Source organism: Harpia harpyja, chromosome 19 (genome assembly GCF_026419915.1).
Source record: "Harpia harpyja isolate bHarHar1 chromosome 19, bHarHar1 primary haplotype, whole genome shotgun sequence".
NCBI lineage: Eukaryota > Metazoa > Chordata > Aves > Accipitriformes > Accipitridae > Harpia > Harpia harpyja.
Genome location: NC_068958.1, coordinates 21270856 through 21291808, shown reverse-complemented (window position 1 = coordinate 21291808; position 20953 = coordinate 21270856). Strand labels below are relative to the sequence as shown.

General features: G+C 47.7%; 1 protein-coding gene across 28 annotated transcripts in view; it reads right to left on the bottom strand.

Moving 5' to 3' along the window:
• NFASC (neurofascin) overlaps positions 1-20953 on the bottom strand; it is a 97297-nt gene that overhangs the window by 6275 nt on the left and 70069 nt on the right. For 15 of the 28 annotated variants that reach the window (XM_052814522.1, XM_052814521.1, XM_052814532.1 and 12 more), the window contains 5 exons: positions 15418-15639; positions 12999-13115; positions 10906-11061; positions 5917-6048; positions 5269-5338 (listed from right to left, as the gene is read on the bottom strand). In XM_052814522.1, the coding sequence (XP_052670482.1) occupies positions 5269-5338; positions 5917-6048; positions 10906-11061; positions 12999-13115; positions 15418-15639 (697 nt within the window). Of the gene's footprint in view, positions 1-5268; positions 5339-5916; positions 6049-10905; positions 11062-12998; positions 13116-15417; positions 15640-20953 lie in introns of those variants that run through there. The other 13 variants (XM_052814540.1, XM_052814542.1, XM_052814543.1 and 10 more) reach the window with 3 other exon arrangements.

The following is a 20953-nucleotide window of genomic DNA, read 5'->3' as shown; positions in this document are numbered from 1 at the left end:
CTTGTTTGCTCAATTCTTTATGCTTTTCTCTTTTTCACTAGAAAGATTAAGCCAGGTCACTGAAAAATAAATAGTCTGACCCACAGGGGAAAAATACCAACCCTTTAAAGAAACCCTTTTAACAAAAAGACAGGGAAAAGCTGTTTTCTCTCTGGAGGGCAAGGGCTGGTATCTCATAAATACAGATAACATTGCGTGGAGGATGAGAGTGGATTGCTATATATAAAAATTAACTTTCGTATCAACTAGTCCTTAGTTCACGTTTGATCTTATGTCCAGCATGCAAATTCTGTAATATTCCTAAAGGTATCACATATGTACCTTAAACATTTGTCCTCCCACCTCCATTCCTGTCTTTTTATTGTTGTTTTAGCTTGGGACTCATCAGACTCACTCCCCAGCATGGCACTCTGGTCTGTTCCTTTATTTTTCTTAAAATTGGTAAAAGTACTGGGCTTTGATTGCATCCCTTGATAGTTGGTGTCCACACAAAGGAGTTTGCTTTCTGCAGAGGCATGAGAAACACTTTGCTTGGGCCAGGGAGCAAAATGCTCTTCAGCTGGGGAAGGCATTAAATCTCTCTCATGCCATTTAATTAATGGCATCAGCTCTCTACAGTGGGAGAGGAATTTGGTATCCCACAGTACAACACGCAGCTTTCTAACGTATTTCCTTTTATCAGCACTTTGTGAATTAAGTGATAAGACAAAACCAATATTTAAGGCCTTGTGTTAACTTGGCATCACAATAAAAAATACCTTGTTAGCTTTGAAAGCAGCTTCTTTCTGGGGGGAGGAGGAAGAGAATTCAGTCTGCAAGCAGGACTGCCAGTTAGAAAGCCCAATAAATGCCAAGTAGAGAGTGGCAAAACCCAGATCCCTTTATTTTGCAATATTCTTTCCCAAGGTTTGGGGTTCAGTTAAAGCTGCATCTAGCGCCAGATTTTTCCCTAATGGGGGGTTTGCAGCACCAAACACCCTGGCAATGCATTTCCCGAACCTGCCCCCTGGTTTTACCTCTCTCCGGTACTATTTATCCTGTTAGTGCATTAGGAGGGTGGAGCAGATATTCATCAACATCTTGATGCGCTATAACCCTGTTAAAATGGATTTCTGTGGGGTTTGCTCATGTGTACATTAGAGAACCAGAGCACCCAGATGAAAACCATTTGGGAAATGTTGTCCTGAGTTGCATAAATCATTGAGACGAGGGGGAGGCTTGAGCCGGAGGGAGGATTTTCAGGACTGAGACAAAGAGTGGGCAGATTGTTTAGGATCTAGTGTTTTTTCGCTCGTGTCCCTTGCCACCGTCCCCTGGGTATCCGGCATCAGGGTGCTGAATGCACCGAGGGCATCGTCCCCAGGTCCAACCCTTGGCCGGTCCCGCTACACCAGGAGGGATCAGCTGCTCGAGCATGGGGCTGGGGGGGCCTGGCTGGTGCTCGGGGGTGCCCCCAGCCCACAGAGCATTTCCAAGCAAGATGCAACTTGCTGGACGTGGGGGTACCCCTGATGCCAGCAGGAGTTAGAGGGATCTTGTTTAATGTGTTAGGTGGAAGCAGGTACATGGGAATAGGGAGGGGAAGGTATAGTTTCAGTTGTAAGGAAATAAATAGCTAGAAGGAAGGAAAATAAAAAAAGCTAAATGTGCCGGACTTCTGGCAGCACGTGGTCCTACCTTTCAAGAGACCTTCATGGTCCATGTGGATAGACCAGGTGAAAAGGAGAAGAAAGAATGGGAATAAAACAGAGAGAAGCAGAAAGAGCCTGATCAGAGAGAGATATGATGAGGTCTGCATTTACAGGGGCAGTGCTAAAAACCAAAAAAGAAATGTCTGCATTCCTCATGGAGCTAATTGCCTCGTTATACCAAATGGAGCCAGTGTAATTGTTCAGAGCTGGATGAGCCTCATTGGCTTCCCCAAGAAAGCTAATACAGAGCAGCAGTGGATGGTGCAGGTGGGAAGTGGCCTGTTTGCCATCAGACTGTTCAAAAAGGGCTCGTGGTTGAAGTCCATGAGTGAGTGGCTGTAGGGAACAGCGGTCGCTGCCGGGGACCGACATGCAGCAGGACAAGGGCCAAGTGAACGGGTCACTCGGTTTCCCTTCCAGCCTTCTGCTGGGTTTCCATGATATAGTCATGCACCAGTATCATGTTATCTATTGAGAAGCCTACGCCTCCCCAGGCTGCTTCGCCAGACCTCTCCTCCCCTCGCTAGGCTCAGAGGATGGCTCTGTGTCCTCCCGTCTTGATGTCTGCTGAGATGGTCCATTCGAGGCAAGCTGGCACTGCCTGTGGTGTGTAACCTGTGCCACAGGATACTATCCTGAATCTGAACCGGAGCCCAGAAGCTAAAACCAGTCAACTTTCCCTTCCCAGCGGCCAGGGTTTCCAGCCGACTCCCCCACGTGCAGCTTAAACATTTGGTATAATGAGGCACAGTCACTGGCACAGAACATTGTCCAAGGATAATGGTCTCCTGCTTTGAAAATAAGCTTCTCAGCTTAGCCTCTGCTCAGGAAAACCATTATTCTGTTAGTGGAACAGAAAGATGTGACAGTATCTCTTAATTATAGGCTGCAGAGATTTGAAAGTTGCATGCACAGGGCATTAAGGACGTGAGATATGATGAGAGCATATCAGACATGCTATGTGGAGGTGGGGAGGGAAACCAATGAAGAACTCACGTCAGCTCAATTCCTGTCCTTGCTTGAAATACTAATTGCTACCCTCCTTGAGCCTAACATCGCAATCATTTTGAATCTTAATCAGCCAACAGCGTTTCATATCAATCCTTCAGGTTCACCTTCCTTTCTGCCTCCTTGAGGGAAGCCTCCTATTACTTCTCTCAGGAAACCTGTTGTTCCTGAGAAGGAGGGGACAAAGTTTATGGGTTGTTGGGTTTTTTTGTTGTTGTTCTTGTTTGATTGGGGTTTTTTCCCCATCTGGTCCATGGGACTGTGTGATTGAACATGCAGGAGCATCTTGGAGCTTGGTTGTTGCCCTTCTACTGACCTCTGCCTTTAGCTTGCAAACTTTTGGGAATGGGGCTGTCAATAAAAGTTTGAGCTTCAGCTAAGCAGAATCTGCTGTGTAGTAGGATGAAGGATTTACCCCATTCCTTCCCATTGCCTGGAAGGCAATGCCCCTTGGATGGTGCTTGGGTGGTAAATGCAGCATTGCTGACTGTCACAATGCTGCCAGCCATGCCAAGAGCTCGGTTTTCCTTCTGTGCGAGGCAAGTGGTCCCTGGCAATGCAGTTGCTTTAGGAGCGATGGGGGTGAGGAGGTCTTGACTGCAACCACCTCAACGGACTCTTGAGAAGCAGATCTCTGAAATCGGTGCGTACTGCCAGAAGCTCGGCTGTGGAGACCTTGCCTGAGATTCAGGTGATGGAGCTGAGCCTGTAGGGTTGTGTGTGGGTAGCTCCTGGGTGGTAAGATGGTTCAGGCTTGTTACGTGGTATTTACACCATCCCACAAATTTGGGAACCAAGAGGTTCCCTCTCATGACTCAGAGCATTAAGGGGACTTGTTTTGATCAAAGTATGGACACTAGCTGTGTAGTACGCAGTTATGGTTATGGCTCGTATCTGTACAAGGAGCACTGCCTGCACTTGTAAAATCATGCCTGGGAAGAGATGCATTTGATCTGGGGCAAAGCCTGCAACAGGACCAGGCTGGGCTAATTTCTTCTCTGCTGTTCGTTATGTCCCAGCCAGGAATCTGAAGGGAACGTCCCCAGGCTGTGATTTGTATGTGGACTTAATGTAATTGCCCCAGTGTGGCTTGCCACCACTAGAAGTGATAACCAAATCTTGCAGGGAGGTGAGGAGGGTGTTGCCCTGGGTGTTGTTTAGGGCAATGAAGAATGGCGACCTTTTCCTACAACATGCTGCTTATTCTGGTTCCTGCTGGGGTGTATTTGTATTCTGTGTCACGCTATCAGAAGACTGGGGAACTTTGGCCTTATGACATCCTTTGGAGAAAGAGTCGCTACTGAGCGTTACCATGCTGCTAACAATATAAATGTGTTCGTATTGAGGGCTGCAGTTCTACTTGCATTTATGTATTGTGTGCAGGCAGATATATTCATATTGCCTCCTTTAAAGGCTTTGGCGGAACACGTGTGTCTTGTTACATCCCTTACTGAATTGTAAATTCTTGTATCTTTGCTACTTCAATTTGTAATGCTAGAAGTATTGGTAATGACATGGGGTTTAATTAACCCCTGTTTTGAAGTCAGGAGAAAAATTCCTGCTAGCCTAATTGGGCTTTGGATCCAGCTCAGATGGAAAGGTGCATTTTAATTCTTTAAAGAAAAGCAAAGCCCACTGTAGGTGCTGAAAGGGCGAGCTGGGTGTGCTGTAATACATCCCCGTCATCTGTCAAGTGCGGGCAATCCAATGAGACCTGACGTGGTTACCTGCTTCTGCTCCTTAGGGGCAACCATTAACAGCAGCAGGGCTGTGAACGCTGCATTGCGCGTGAGCAGGCTTGGGAGAGCGCTTGCCCCTTTCTGAAATATCCTGGGAGTTTTCCCGGAGTAAAAATGGGTGCTGCTGCTCTTCAAAGGATGCCATTTTGCATCAAAGCAGCTGAGCGGAGGTGGGGGGACATGGGAGCTGTTTTAGCAGAACTGCTGCTAGGCTGTGCTGCAGCCCTCAAAGGGTGTTTCTGAAGGGTTTGCCTGGGGACCTCACAGAAAAGCCTGAGTTGGAATGCAGGCAGACCCCCAAATCGGTACTCCTGCATGCTTTCAGGGCTGATCCAAACATAACTTTGGGCATTTCTCCCCTGGATACTCTCTTACGGGTAGCAGAGAAGCTGAGCTAAGGATGATATACCTGAAATATCCTCAGGCTGCTTCAGACTTGTTTTTAAATTTTTTTTTGTATGTGTTAGGAGTGTCATTAAGGTTGATCTGTGCCTGGCGAGAGCCGTGTCCCGGGTAGCTGATGCCAGAGTCCCAGCTCTCTGCCTGGACTGGTCCTCCCAGGCTGAGACGGGGAAAGTAGGAGACCTTAGCAGCACCCTCGCAGCCTGGTTATTCTTCCAGGGATTTAGGCAGGAAATGTTTCCTTTGGTAGAGGACTTGCAGAGGGAAGGAGGCAGGAGGAGGAAGGTGGGAGAAATAATTTAAGAGGCTGTGTGGCACCGTGGTGCTGCGGTTATGTGGAGGGGTAGCGCGGTGAGGTCTGTGATGGCCGGGAGTGGGGCTGATGGGGAGACGTGGTCGTGTGGGTATGCATGCCAATGGAAGCATACCTGTAGTCGAACGACCCATCTTCTACATTCTTGTCTTCGGGATTTAGATGCTCATCTTTATTGTCTCGTACTGTAAACAAGCACATCCCCGACATTCACGTTAAAAAGCAGTACAGAAGATAAAAGCTTTATGAGACAGTAACAGCAGCTGGCGTTGAGGCTGTCTTTGTGAAATCCCTGCGGGGTGAAGTACAGCTTTTCATTGACTCGGTAAAAAACCTGCATCTGGGAGGGCTTGCAAAGAGTGCTGCTGTCGTGGCACCAGGGCACAGCGCTTCAGATAGCGAGAGAGGATGTATTAATTCGGGAATTTTCTTAAGCCTTATCTTTGCTTTGCAAAAATTAATGCGATTTTTCCCTGAAAAGATCTTTTTCTAGATGAGGACAAGCAAATTTGCAGAGTAGAGGTTGGGTCACGCATAGCAGGAGTGTCCAGCTCCGCAGGCTGAAGCCTGCACAGCACAGAGCCCTCACCCGACCTTTAATTAACTGAAATGCTTCCCACTAATAATAGTGTTCCTACTACAGAGAAAGAAAAGCCCTTGTAATCACAAGCATCTATCCGAGAGCAATACAATTTGATTAGCCCCCAGAAGCCTGGAGATGTTTAAACCATGAGCGCAAACGACTGCCATGCGGTGCTCTTACCTGGGTATTTCCCACCTCTGCTCCTCTTAATGAAGCAGACAATCAACAGAATAAGGACCAGGAGAGCTATGGCACACATCAGCCCGATGAACCAGCCCTGCGTTGCGATGTCCACGTGGTTCTTGGTATAAGCTGGGAGGAAAATTGAAAGAAAAAAAAAAAAGCTGTAAGGGACAGACCAGAACCACAGAGGGAAATAGATGAAGAGTAAGACACAGTCCACTGGTTTAGAAATTATCTTTAGCGCTGCATTTGTGTGTCTTTGTGTGTATTGACCAGGTTATCTGAGACTGTAGCACAGGGATCTGTGGCTTTTTTTTTTTTCTTTCTTTTGTGGTGGTGGGTCAGCTCAACATTTTAGCAGGAGCTACAAATAGCGAAGGGTCACAACATAAAGTAAAACCTAGCACAGACCAGTGAGAAAGGTGCATTGCAAATAATGGCAGAAGAAGCTGGGTAACAGATTTGATCTTTAATTTACTGTGTCTGAAAACTGCCCTGGAAGCGAGAAGGTCTGAAAGAAACGTGCCAAAGCAGATCCAAGCACCACTGGATCTTGAGCCCCTCAAGGGCTCATTAACAGCCTCGAGCTGGCAGAAACCTGAATCCTGCGGGCCAGCCTTGCCCAAGCTGCACTGCCCATCGCCTCTGGCTCCGCTGCCACCACCGACAGGGTTCTGCTGCCTTTGGGTGGTCACAGGGGGTCTCCAGGGCTGAGAGGGGACTTGTGGAAGCCCACCAAGACTTGGCCAATGCACGAGTGGGGATACGGAGGTGGGAACAGCTCTTTGAGAAATGACAGCTGGGTCCCAGATAGTTGAGAGGTGGTCTGATAGCATGGGAAAGTCTTTTCTCGTGGGGCAAGCTCTTTATACCAATGCTTCCAACACCCTCACAAGGCTATATTGAATGTTATTATGATTAATACCAAGCAAGGAGGTGTCTTGTTCCTCAAACAACGCTCTGGCTCCTAGCTGCCGTGTCCTCCCTCACGTACTCTGACTTCTTGTTTGTAGCTCCCATACACGGTCAGACAGACAAATCTGTGTCCTATAAATAGCAACAAGCTGCCATTTTCTGGCTCTCATTGACATGCACTTCATATTCAACAAGACAGAGCAGAGGAGAAAATAACCTTCAGTGCAGCAGGGGGGCTAAATTTAACCAGACTGCAGTGCAAACAGAGATAGGTATTCCTGGCAGGAGCACGGGAGATCTGAGCTTGATGGGGTCAAATTGGGATTTAGCAGGGGTTTGCCTGAAATGGGCAGGACAGTGCAGCGAGCAACCTTTTGTGGTGCCCATGTGACAAAAACCAAGGTGGTGCTTACAAAGAAAACATAAAAGATAGCCCTCTTAAGGTATTCTGAATGAAAGGCTCTTGTAAGAGAGGCAACAACTTTAAAAATGGGTCGAATTGGTAAACTTTCCTAACCCACACCATTTCAGGGCTTTAAGCTGTACTTATTCCATCAAAATTGAACCCAAGAGAAGAGGTCCTTTCTTAGGATGGAATCTAAGCCACACTGTCAGTAGGTAATTGCAGCCAAACTGTGACAAGGAAATTCAGATCAGAGGAGAACGACAAAAAAGAGGACCATTTGCTAAAGAAATTGTCGGACCCTGAACGCTCTGTGTTTGTGAGTGGCACTGAGCTCCTGGGGAAGTCGGGTGGAAGTAGCTGCCTAATGATGCCTTGGCTCCCTTTTGCCGCTTTTCCCTCTAATGCTGCCACATTTAATATTTACCTTTAGTACAACCTGAGCTACATAGTCCTTGAAGATGCACTTTTTATGATGGAGAGAATGAGATTATAACAGAGCGGAGCTGAGAACTGGATTCAATTAGCAGAGTGCTTGGGGAGGAAAGGGGAAGAAAGCTTTACTGGAGAGCTTTGAAATGGAAAAAGATTGTATTAGCAGTCCTGATGAGATGGGATTTCTACAGAAACCAACACTAAGGGAGAAAAGGGGGTCTTCAAAGTATGAAATGCCAGACCAGCCTGAGAGGTGGGTTTGTGCTACCATGTGGATTGGGGCTGAGTTTTACAGGGAGGGAGGATTTTGAGTACCGAGTCACCAGGGGATCTTGCAGTAGGATTGTGGCATTGCCTATCACCGAGGTAGAGGTATAATTGCCATCCTTCCCAAAAAAGCAACACATGACGACAAAATTATAGTCACAGCAATCTTGTATTTAGAGTAAACGAGTGACTGTCATTGCAGCGTTGAGAAAGAGAAGAATAAGTATGTGGCTGTCAGGATGTTTTGATTTGCTTTAATGTAAGGCCAACGTCGAGGGGAAATGGTGGAAAGCAGCTGTGTAATCGAAGAGGTATTGATTTGAAATGCAACTGCAGTGACTTTTTTAAAAAAAATTAATTATACTATTGTGGCAGAAAACATGTTATCTAACAGTAATAGTTTATATGCCAATAGCAAAGCTGACTGTGTTCCACCAACAGAAGATCAGCAAAATTTTTGTCTTTTTCTGTAAAGCAGACTGTTGGGTATGTAAAGTCTCACTAGGTCCAGCCTTGCATGATCTTCTTCCCAGTGTTTGTACAGGCTGGGGAACTTATTTATTTATTTAATTTTAATTTAGAAGACCTCTTTGTATTAAGCTATATTTGTAGTTTCGAAGTGTCCTTTACTACTGGAAGGAACTCTGTTGGGTTATTGAGCTGTCGATTAATCAGAAACAAAGTTGGAGGGCAGTGTCCTGCAGCCACAGTGTGGGTGGACTACTTATTTATCTACCCTCAAACTGAAGAAACCTTTAGAATAGCTATTCAGAAAACATTAAAAAACAAAACTGACAAAAAAAACTGAACAGTGCTTTTTTTGTCAGAAGCATTCCTGATGGCATATGATTGTCAGTGGGGGCCAAACACTTGTGTCAGCAGTATCCAGCCAGCAAAGAAATGGATCTGCAGCATTTATGCATGCAGGGATGGCGATAAATCTGTGCATCCCACAGCGATAGGGCTCAGGTCACCATTTGGCCTCTATCACAGGGACAAAGGTGGCCCCATCCTTTAGTCTCAACAATAATATCAATAGGAACCCCCCAATTACAGAAAATAAATATGCTGAGACTGCCAACATCAATCAGCCAAGGATATTGTTTGGGGTTTTTTTTCCCCTCTTTCTAATGATTCCCTGCCCCTTGCTGTCTGTTGTGCAGGGGGCTGCCCCTCTCCCCCCAGATCCCAAAGTGGGTGAAAAGCGGGTGAGAAAAGAAGAGGCGGGTCCAGATTGGGAAAGAGTTATCCAGAAAGACAGGTTGCATGGTGTCGGTGGGGCTGTGGAGCTGGTGGCTATTTTTGAGTCTGGGGAGGGTCCAGAAGCAAAACTGGGGATGCAACATTGCAGCTGGGGCTGTTCTGGAGAGAGTCCGAGTTGAAAAATCAGCTCTTTTATTGTCTGGGGTCAGAATCAGCCTCTGCAATGTAGGAACAGGCTGGGAGTGCAGGGACTTGAAACTTGCAGACAGTTTGCGTGTCTGCGAGCCGAGTCCTGCCAAAGCAAAGCTGTGAAAACTCCCGAGGCAAGGCAGCCACGCTGTGCCACACGTACAGCACCAGAGCAATGGGGGAAAACCCCCGGTGAAAATAAATCCTTTTTGAAAACACGGCTCTCTGCAAAGCCAAGCATGTTCCAGGGGCTGCTGTGCTGTGGATTCGGCCACATCACAGGGTGATGGAGCAGTTTGCACATCAGACCTCAGCGCAGGGCAGAGGTAGGACAGAGCCAAGGTCAGCACTCGCTGGTTATTTCTCAGTGCTGGGCAGCACCAGACATGCAGAAATACCAGCAGTTGCCATCTGTCACCGTGTCATCTTAGTATGTCAGAGAATTACTCGGCGGCATTATGGCTTACCAAATTTTTGGACACCAAATAAGATGTGTGTAGGGGGTGTGGGGAGACCTGCTGTTCGCCACCTCCCCCTGCAGCACTCCCTTGCTGTGAATTACATTTTCCTTCTGCGCTTGTCAGCAAAAAGGCTGGTAAGTGCTCGAGCTTTCCATTACACGGCTGGATCTGAGCAAAATAATTTTAGTTCTCTGAAAATCACAGCCTCTACCTACTACATCTGTCAATGTGGGCTGCTCCGGTGTTGCTTGCTCCTTGGTTTTTCAGCTAAGTGTTTAGACCCACGCTTTGACAGGCGTTGTGCACAGATTCCTACGGCAAAACCCCCAGGTGAATACAAAGGAAGTTACGGCTGTTTTGATTTACTGAAGCTCATCGAGTGTGAACAGTGAAGTTTTATAAACGCATAAAGCCCGATTCAATGCCTGTAGAAGTCAGTAAGGGTATTTCTCTGGCATTTGGTGGGCAGTGTAGGAAGCCCATAATTAGAAAGCTGTAAAAATCACTCAGGTGCTAAGCCTGGAAAATTGCTTGTGTAATTAAATGTGAAGTTGCCAGAGGAAACATACCTGGAGGATGGAAAGCCCTAGGCATATGCCACATGTGACTCTGACCGAGGTCTTCTGCAAACACCACAGTCCCCTTCCCGGTCCTGCCCCTCACCTGCATCCCATCACCAACATCTCCCCGCCTGCCCCTCTGCCATAACCTGGGGCCACACGCGTGCACGTTCTCCGGGGCCAAAGCAACCACCATCACCAAGAGTAGCAACGCGCGTGTGGAAGTGCAAACAGACAGTGGCGGGGCTTCAAGCGGAGCCGCGTGACAACACGAGCATGTTCTCCACCCTCCTTGAAGACCCTTTCCTTCAAAGGGATCCCCATCCCCTCCTGGGGCTCCCCTCCTCTGCGCGATGTCGAGCAACCTCCCGGCGACGCTGGGGGTGGCTCTTTAGTAAGGGCAGAGGTGGGGGAGCTGCCGGGGGATGGAGGAGGGTTGTTCCATGCACTCACGGTCAAACCACCTCCCGCCACCACGCGAATGACGTCGGCGGTGATGGATGCGACATGCCTCGGAAACGCACCCCCGCGGCGGGGCTGAAGCCCGTCTCACCTGAGCTGGTGGTAAAGGTTATGTACGAGTGTTCGCTGGGGCTAGACCATATGGGGAACACCCACAGCTTGTACATCATTCCCGGCGTCAGATTCGCCAGCTGCACAGAGGAAGGGGTCTGAGCTTTAACAGGGATAGATTTCTCTGTCTTGTTACCTGAGAAACAGAAACCGCACATCAAACCCAGCCGCAGGAGGCTCGGAGAGATTACCGTGTTGACACTGCAGGCAATGCATTATTCTATCCCTAGCCGCTGAGCAGAAATAATACAGCTTGATGGTCAAGGAGCTATTAACGGCTTCGTGATTATTACTCACTGAGAATAGAAGAAAATCAGTGATGCAGGAATATGGTGTGGGTTTTGCTGCATCCCTGCTTGCCATACTGGAAAAAATACTGGTAGCTATTCAGATCTCTCCCTACCTTTAAGACCTGACAGGTTCTTTATCTGCCCAGCCTCAGGTCTGGTTATTTGGGTATTTACCGCAAAAGATCTGAAATTTGCCTGGTCCCGCTCAGCTGGATGGAGGTGTTACAGGACTCAGTAAAGGAGCCAATTTTTGTGCTTTTGGGAGTGGTACCTGTGCACTGGTTTTGCTGGTAGGTTAAGGAGCCTTGAATGAGCTGGAGGGTGAGAGGAGTTCAGCCCTTCAGCTCAAGGAGGGATGCTCGTGGGCTGGTTGCTCCCAAGCTCTATCCAAGGATGACCTGTACTTTGCACTGTGCTGGGAATCATTTGCTGATGAGCTTAATGCTGAGCATTAAACCACTGAATTGTAAGAGAGCCTGCAGTGGGGCTTTGATTTGTGGTTCTGGAGGTGTGCGCATTCCAGTTCGGCAGTGCTGCGGGAAAGCAGAAATGTGGCTTTGAGGCCAAAAGCGTGCTGCTTGCTTCCAATGCCACCAGAAAGGGAGGAGAGCTGTGGCTGTTTGGGAAGGGCTGAAATCTTTGAGATTTCCTCCCTCTCAGCCAGATCCTGATAAGGGTATCCCAAGGCACTGCTGCTGCTGCAGCCCATCCCAAGCATAGACTCGGCACGTGGGCTCTGGAAGGGCATCGCCTGCGCTTTGTGCTTCCCGGTGATGGGGAAAATCCAGGGCTAGTGGCAGGTGGTTTGAGAGCTGGGATACTTGGCATTTAGGGCTTAGAAAGCTGATGTATATCTTGAATTACAGAAACCAGTTAAAAAGGGGAAGGCTGAGCATAGCCCAGCCCACACTGCCTACCGAAGCCCTGCAGGCTGCGGAGCGAGACCAGGCACTGGCTGTGCGTTAGAAATTGTTTCAAGGAGAAATCGAGGTTATCTCTTAAGCCGTGTTGTAAATGACCAAAAGTGGTTTGCTGTCAATGATTACCCTAGTTGGTTTATTTTAAATGCTGATTTAAGACTAGTATACGAGATGATATGAGGACTGAAATGGCTGGGAAATAAAGTCAGAGATAAGCAGTAGTCATCACTGCCTATCTATAAAAAAAAAAACAAAAAACCAACCAACCAACAATACGTAAACATCTTTCTAAACAAGTACTAAAACCAGAGATACTGGCTTTGAGTTTCCAAACTAAGTATGTAGCCTTACAATTTTAAGAGACAATGATATCCGATACAACAGGAGGTTTGGGATCATAGATGATTCTGCCAACTCCAGGTTCAAGAAGCCTGTCTTCAAGGGCATTTAAAACTACTCTCCAACTTATGTAGATTTCAGTTGTTTTCCCTTGAAGTTTTGTCCCCTTTCATATAGAGAGAGATATATATATTTTTTTAAGGCTCTTTACGTTGTGACCACATACAGTCCAGCTCAACGAACAGTTCACAAATGAAACAGCTTTGCTCATTTATGTTTCATAAACATCTCGTGGCAGTTGGTGCAAGGAGGGGAATTGCTTGTGAATCACCAGGATTAGCTCTGGTGCACTCTAAACAGCCATGACCATGACCTGCCTTTGCCTCTCCCATCCTCCATGTGGCCATAGAGCGTCATTCCACGCACAGTAATTAAGACCGAGTAATAGGCTGCAACCACGGGAGCTGGCAGGATCTCTAATGGCATCACCACCCTGTAGAGTCCCCACGCGATCTGATGCTTACTGGTGATATACTTAACCACAAAGTCAGTTCCTGCAGAGTAATTGTGGCTCCAGGTGATGTTTGCCCAGTTACTATTAGCCATAGCTCTTATGTCCCATATGGACGATCCATTGGCGGCTGGTGGACAGGTTAGAACAGGAGTTAGTATTTTGGATTACACACGAATGAGACCTCATCTAGCACCTGGTGTTGGTAAAACCTTACAAAATCATTCCTGAAGTTAATGCTTTGATCTTAACCTACAAGCGTGCCTAAGGATGTATTTGTTCCTTTCAGGATCCTTAACTTTAAACTTTGTGGGCAAGTTTGGTAGCAGAAGCTCATTGCGTATTGGTGTTTAAGTCCAACTGCACTCAGCTTATCTTTGGAGTCTGAAGACTTCTGTGGCACATCCCTGAGGATTTTGGTCAGCAGGGAAATCTCCTGACTAAACTTGTGCCCAAATGGACACAGGAGACACGTGCATGAGTGCACACGGACTCACTGCCACAACCGAGAAGGAAAGACTGGGAGAGAATATTGTCATGTTACTGGGTCTAGAGACAGCCAGTGGGGCAATGAAGTCACTCGTTTCTGATTTTGAAGTTAAGGATTGTCGACGTTGCTTTGGAGAGCGGATGAACTTCATTTCTAGTGAAGTAGAGCTAATCCACTAGTTTAGTGTGTGTTTAAGTGATGTCGGCTAAGTTACACCTTGGTTTTATTATTATTATTATTATTTACTTCAGGGTGTAGCTCAGGTTTTGGGTTGAAAAAATACAGATTAATAACTGCAGTCCCTGGGAGGAGGCCAGCTATGTGACTTTTAGGAAATTGCAAGGACCTGACGCTGTGGGGTCGGGGACGTGACCTAGAATCCCTCATACAAATACAACCTGTGCTGCCACACGGTTGCCCTGTCTGTCCACATTATGGCTCAGCCTCTTCCCTCCTGTCCCCGGGGTGGTTCGGGACATGCACGGTTCCTTTTGCAGCTCCTATTTTCCTCCCGTCCCCTCTCCCTGCTCTGTGGCAGTGCGTGCCTCGCCGCTTAATTGCCTGTTTTCAGTTAGCAACGTTTTCCCACGTAGTCGCTTAATAACGACTGTGTTGTCGTAGCAATCATGCTTCGTTGCTAAGACCTCATGTAGTGACGAAGCTGCATCTGTATTTCTTGCACCAGTTTTTAAGATTATTTTGTTTTGGCAGCGCAGCTCCCTGTATGCTTTCCCTTGCCGTGCAGTTAGCAGCTTTGCACAGCGTAAGGCTTCTCTGGCTGGGGAAGCGTGTGGTGCCACAAGCTGGAACACAAATTCACATTTCTGAGTTCAGGTCTGCATCTTTAACAAGCAAATCAGCACAGAGCACGAAATGGGCTGCTGATTCACAGATCTGTTTTGCTGCAGAGTATGAGGTGGAGGCTGCTCCTCCCAGCATATGTTTTTGGTGGCTTTTTTTAACCATCCTGAGCTAATCTTATGCAAGACTATAAACAGAGGGGTCTGAACTGCTTTAATCAAATTCCTTGAGTTAAATGGGTGTCAACTTTTATATTAATTATTAGTAATATCTCCTTTCCCTCTTTATGAAGAGCTAACAAAGGTTTCTGCAGCTTTTGCACTTGCATTTTTGAGTGTATCCTATCCAGCTATGCAACTGAATTCTTTTGATTGCGTTCCCTTTTGCTACTAGCTTGATTTATTTTTGAATAACCTGACTATAACTATCCATAATTACTTATTAACTGTAGATACCATTATAGTAGTGTTTTAAAAACAAGGCTCAGCAAGATACATCTCTCTATCAGTAAAACACGTATAGTAGAGAATAAGCCTCCACCGACACAGAGTTTGATCATCCCATTCTAGCTGATCACATGAGGAGTTCATCTTGACCTGATAAAGACCTGGCACACACCAGCGTGTTGTAACTTCAACACTTCCCCAGCTCTCCTGTGGGCTATGGCTAGGTTACATCGCAAAGAGCAGTAGCACAAACCAAAAGACTCATATAAATGATGACAGGTCTCTTGGCTAACAGTTGATGTGCTAAATTTGAAGTGACATCTTCTATAATAGTAACAGAACCCCTTTTTAATGGCAATAAGATACAAGATAATACTTTTGGGAGCTTTTTGCAGGGTCTTCCGCCTCCTTCCCAAACACTGATGCTAATTCAGCATTGTGACACCCCGGGGAGGGCTGTGTTATCCCTGAGACTGAGACCGGGAGGGTGGCACAGAGACCCCCAGATTGCCGGGAGCCACTTGTTCGCCTTGATTCCTGAGCCTGTGCCACCTCCGGCTCCTCACAAAGCCGTCCCCGGAGCATGGGATGTCTTAAATTTTGCCTATGCCTGTTATTAATCCTTGCTCTGAGCAAGACGTGGGGAAGGTCCCAGTAGGGTTAGAAGGGGTTAGAGGAAAAGGAAAGCGCAGTACCCAACTCCTGCTTTGTGGTGGCTGCCGGAGCCCTCTCTGTAGCTGTTGTAGTGCTTGCGGCGGTGGTGGCGGGTAGAGTGGTGGCGGCTGTAGTAGTGGTGGTAGTTGTGGTGGTGGTGGTAGTTGTGTCGGTAGTTGTGGTAGTTGTGTCGGTGGTGGTGGTAGTTGGGGTGGTTGTAGTACTGGTTAGACCGATTGTAGTTGGAGGCAACCCGGTTGCAGCTGGGAGAGGGAAATACTGGCTTTTTAGACGAGGCGATGTCTCTTCGGGGCTTGCACTCGCCATCCCCGATGGCTGGACGTGCAGGCACACGAGAGAAAGCAGAGCAGCGCAGCACGGGGGGGGGGGGGACTGGGGAGGGAGGCAGCAACCAGCACCGGGAAACACGAGGCTGAAACGCTTTTCCCATCCACGTGCGGGGACGGCCACGTGCCTGGCCGAGGGGCAAAGAGCGATGCTGGGGGAGAAAAGGGGCAGCAAGCGGGGGGCTGCCCCCGGCAAGCCGCTCCCGCGCACCCACCGCCTGCACCCATGGTTTGATCCCTTTCCCAGGGCCGAACGACCTGCTTCTCTTTTGCCTTTGCTCTGCCAGCAGTGCTTCCCACCACCCTGGGCTTAAATTGCATGGAAGGCGAGGCAGGAGGAAAGCGAGGGGGCTGCACGGGGCAGGCTGTCCTCGCCTCATCATCCCCCCCGTGCAGAACTGCGCTGAGAGCACTCAGGGCTCCCTGAAATAAGAAGCAGGATTTATCTCTTAAGAAAACATAATAATCCCATTTGTCGTGGGCCAGGCAAGCCACAATTACATTAATTCAGCAGTCCCTGGACTACACCTCCAGCATTTTTGAGCTGCCAATTCAGCCTGCAGCTTCTCAGCTGTTTCCTTCCTGGCTCGTCTCTGTACTAATACTGCAGTCTGGTGATGGAGTGGCTTTAGCATTAACGTGGATTTTAGCTCGTTGGTGAGTGATGGATGGTACTTTGCCATCACTGCCCCTCACAATTTACATTTAAATTAGGACAAAGGGGTTGGCACACCCCAAGCTGTCCAGGGGGAAAGTCTGAGCAATTTGTTTTCTAAATAGCCCCTGTCCACATCTCACCTGTGCTGTCTTGTGCCCACACCAGAGCAAAGGGGTAAATGTGCACTTTACGCACACACCCCGCAGCGTGGTTGGGAGGGTCCTGAAAACCACCAAATGGGAGTGCATTGGCTTGGGCCTGAAAACCTGCCAGCAGAAAATGCAGCTGAAATGCTGCTTAAACTGCCTAAGGTAAACGGGCAGAGATTTACCCTGTGATGCTTGCGTTTAAATTATATTTACTTACTCTTACTGTAGATCAAGGCATTACAAATCCCCGTTAGGCAAATGAAACCGGCTATTTTAAATATCACCCACAAACAAGAATAGCTCTAGGAAAGTACTTTAAAAGGTGCCCCGGAACCAAGCCAGGGCTTTCTTTTTCACCAAGTCCACCCCCAAAGGGGGCCAACCCCTGAAACCTCAGCCCTCCCACAGATCCAAAAGCAGAGAAGAGCAGTAGGTCGCTCAGTCCATCGTCCCTACCGACCGCAGCTGCAATAAAACCACAGTTACCAGCACATCCCGAAAACACCAGCCCACCCCAACGCGTGCCCAGAGAGCAGCGCGTCCTCTCTCTGCCGTGGTACCAACGCAGCATCGCAGCCAGCCTCATGCAGCAGTGCAGCCACCGAAATAAAGCACCCGCTGCCCCACGGGTGGGCGAGGGGCTGGGGGGGGGAGCGGGGATGTCCGGCCGCAGGCGAGAGATGGTGGTGACAGGGAGGGGACCCAGCCTGGGTGGGAAACGGCACGGCTTTGTCCTCGGGTGTTTGTGGTGTAGCAAAGCGCTCTCCGACCTGACCCAGCCACGGCAATAGGGTTTCGGGGGGTTTTGCTGTTCTGCATTTTTTTTCACCCGGTTTACTTGAAGGAGGGCTTTGCTGTGTCCTGAGGCTGTAAGTGACAAAAGCCTTTCTTGGGTTGGGAAGTATTAACATCCATCTTTGCTGATTCATAGCGTTTTTTTGGAAGGTTAAGAGATTAGTGTCACTAGGTTAATGTCACCATTAACCCGATTAAGCTGCAGCTCCTCAATAGGTTTGCAACGTACGTGATCAAACAGTGCCATAAACACTAGTGTTAGCTAATGCAGTCTCAGCATTTCCCCTGTGAATCCCCTCTGAGGAAAATAGCACCCCAAAAGGCACAAAGTAACTTGCTGAAAGGCAGGACCTGGTGGAAAAACAAGTACAACCCCCCCAGCTCCCAGGCCTGTCACATGTCTCTTCATCATGCCTCTCCCGCACAGCACCTTCGAGGACTGTCTGCATCACCTACCACTGCTGTAAGGGCTTTAGCAGAAGCAGAGGTTCAGCTTTAATGCTCCTCTAGACTCTAGATGGGAAGAGATTATCTGGGATAAGTCAAAGCTTCGCTATCCCTCATGTAGGGTATCATCTTTATGTATTACTTGCAGATACATGCGCACGCAGGTGAAGCTGCAGTGCCAAGACCCTCCTGGATGCTGCATTGACCGAAGCGATTCAGCATCGGTCTGAGCTGTGGTGCTCAGCTGTGGCCAACAGCGATGCCAGGCAGGATTCGCCCACACCGCTCCAGTGGAAGCGATCCCTGAGAGCGGGGCTATCGCGTTGCATCAGGATAACGCGGGCTCGCTCCCGAGCGGGTCCCTGTGTGAGATCGAGGAGGGGGTGTTGGCGTTGGGGGTAAAAATGATCCTGGCAGGACTAGGAGCAGTTAAAAAGTGGGATTGGGTGAGTTTGGAAAGCAATAGTTCGGAGAGGGAAGGATGAGGAGAGCGTCTATGGGCAGCACCGTGCTGCAGGATGGGACCGGGTGGTGGGAAGGCAGCACTGCGGCTGGCCAGGGCTCCCGCAGCCTTGGGGGGATTTAGCCCTAAGCTGCCTGGGATTCAAAGCTACAGCCTCATTTGTGTTTAAATATGAAATGTATGCAGGAGAAAAGCTCAGCTGTGGGAGATTTGGGGGAGAGAAGATAAGGGGCATTTTCTAGGCTTTGAAATCCATCCCCTAATGAGAGCTGATTTCAGACTGGGGGGAGATAAAGGGAGTCTTTGACAGAGATCAGAATGCTCCAGCATCCCCCGAAGAAAAGGGCACCCTGCCATGGGGGAGCAGCAGGGAGCAGCCTGCGTGGGGCCGTGGCCCTTCCCCGGGGTACCTGGGGTGCCCCGCTCGTTCCCCACCACGTCGGGGCTAATTAAGGAGTGACAGATCACTGCTCCTGGCAAGAAAAGGGGGGAACAGGGCAGATGGAGGGCCAGGCTGGCATTTCCAGAACTGCTCAGTTTGAAAAGTCTAGAAATCACACACATCCTTCTGAAAATGTGGTTGCAATACTTCATCAGGTATAAAGTTTCTGAGCTTTGCAGAGTGGCTGAATTTATTTTTCTGCATTCCCAACGTGAGGTTCACTCAAGGGCTTTGACAACAGTTGCCTCGAGTTTAGGTACAGGTTGGAGCGTGTGGTATTTGTGTGATGGGGAAAAAAAATTTCCCCCTCTCTGAAAGCAGGAGGTGGTACAGAGAAGGGGCTGCCACTTTCCCAATTGCAGGGCAGAGCAGCACCCTGAAAACCAGCATCTCAAGCAGGCTTGAAGCTGCCCCAACACAACCAGGAAACCCAGAGTAAAAGCCAACAACAGCAATTCCCATTCTCTTGCTCCCACTGTAGCCTAGCCCATCTTCCTGGAAACATCCATTCAGCTCATTAATAGGCCCCATCTTTGCAAGGCAAAGATTGCTTTTTCTGTCTGCAAGATGCATTACCCTTTCAGGTAATGGAGACCAAGGGGCACGGTGGGGAGGGGATACGCTGTTATAATGGACAGGGGATGCAGCGGTCTGGCTGTAGCAATTAATAGGCTAAGTAATGAGAGATGTTTGCAGCAGGATGGCTGTGCTCTTTGCTGCAGCTTGGCTCCTATGACCATGAATGGATCAGTACAAAGGAGCCCAAACCTTACACAAAAACTGTGTGAGGCTCAGATTAGAAAAAAACTGAGAGGAAGAATCATAAAGGCAAAAGGGGGATATTTAAAGAGGGAATCTCTTAAGAGAAGGGCTCGAGTCCTGCTTTGAGTAGTGTAGCAGTTCAGGGAGTAGTTGCATGGTATTTTGCAAAATACAGGAAACAATACACATCCATACTGCTCTTCAATTATTTAAAGATGCTTTTAATGTGTTGTTAGGCTGTAGTAAAAGCTTTCCCTTGGGTGTGTCTACAAAATAATTAGGCTTGGAGAAATTTGATTAATTTTTCATGAATTTTGATGATTAGCTAAGTACATTTTCAGAGGGGGTTTTTTTTTTTTCTTCTTGCCCTCTCCCAGTTTTTAACAATAGAAGGAAATTGTAAAGTCTTTACCATAAAGTGTTCCAAATCTGATGATGGCTATAAGAAATTCAAGAATAGAAAGGAGTGATTGAGCAGCCTCTAAAAGAGAGGGGTCAGCAGTTCTCTCTGTTTCTACTGCTGTCCGTTTCTAAAACGAACAATAGGATCTTTCTCCTCCAATTCCTCATTATGGAGAGACAAGAAGGGAACAGAGAAAAGTCAATGTTTTTTTCCTTAAAGTCTAAGACCAATACTCTTTATGGTCCCTGATGAAGTTTTTTTTATATACATGGGTAGTACAGGATCCAGTTTTCTTTTTTTTTTTTTTTTCCTCATTCATAGCATAAATGAGAGCCCTTTTTAGATGTCCTCTCTTTTCCCATTTCACCTCTCCCTTTGTTCAGGTCTGGCTTAGGAAAGGTAAAGCCTTTCCTAAGGGAAAGTCCCTGCACTTCACTTTGATTTCATCAAGCTGGTCCAGTTTCTCATACACATACAAAACAGCTCTGACCCTGTATATGTAAGGTTACCCCTGAAAAAAAAGACCTTTTTATATTTTTTAGTGCCAGCAGCCCATGGCAAAGAGCATTTTACTGCAATTTAAGACAACTTTCGCTGTGAATCCATAAAAATCTACAAAATCTAGGTCACTGAGCGGAGATGAATCTTCCAAGAAAGGTCAAGCAGTATTTCACTTGAACCCCGTACTTGTTAGGAAGAGAAACAGCCTCTCAGGACAAACACTGCTCGAATTTGTGTAACAGCTCCCACACTCGCCCCATGTCCTAACAAGAAATGACATCCAGCTCAAGAGCAAGACAAAGATGCATCCTGGATCTTGCTACGGTTTATACTGCCTTGATTTCTCTTGCCAAAGCCTAGCATGGTGAGGAAGCTGTGAATGTGGCTGAGTTAGCACTTAACAACCTACTACTCCATTTACTGACTCTTAGACTTCTTTCAGCTCTGGCATATCTTTTCTCTTTACTATTTCTCCTAGCAGAAGATAAAAAATAGAGGGGTGGGGGACCAGTGGGCTCTGTTCTTGTAGGATTATACTTTAAATGACAAATAATTCATCTAGCTTCCAGTGGTGTAAGAAATTATGCCCGAAATGATATGAAGCTGGAAG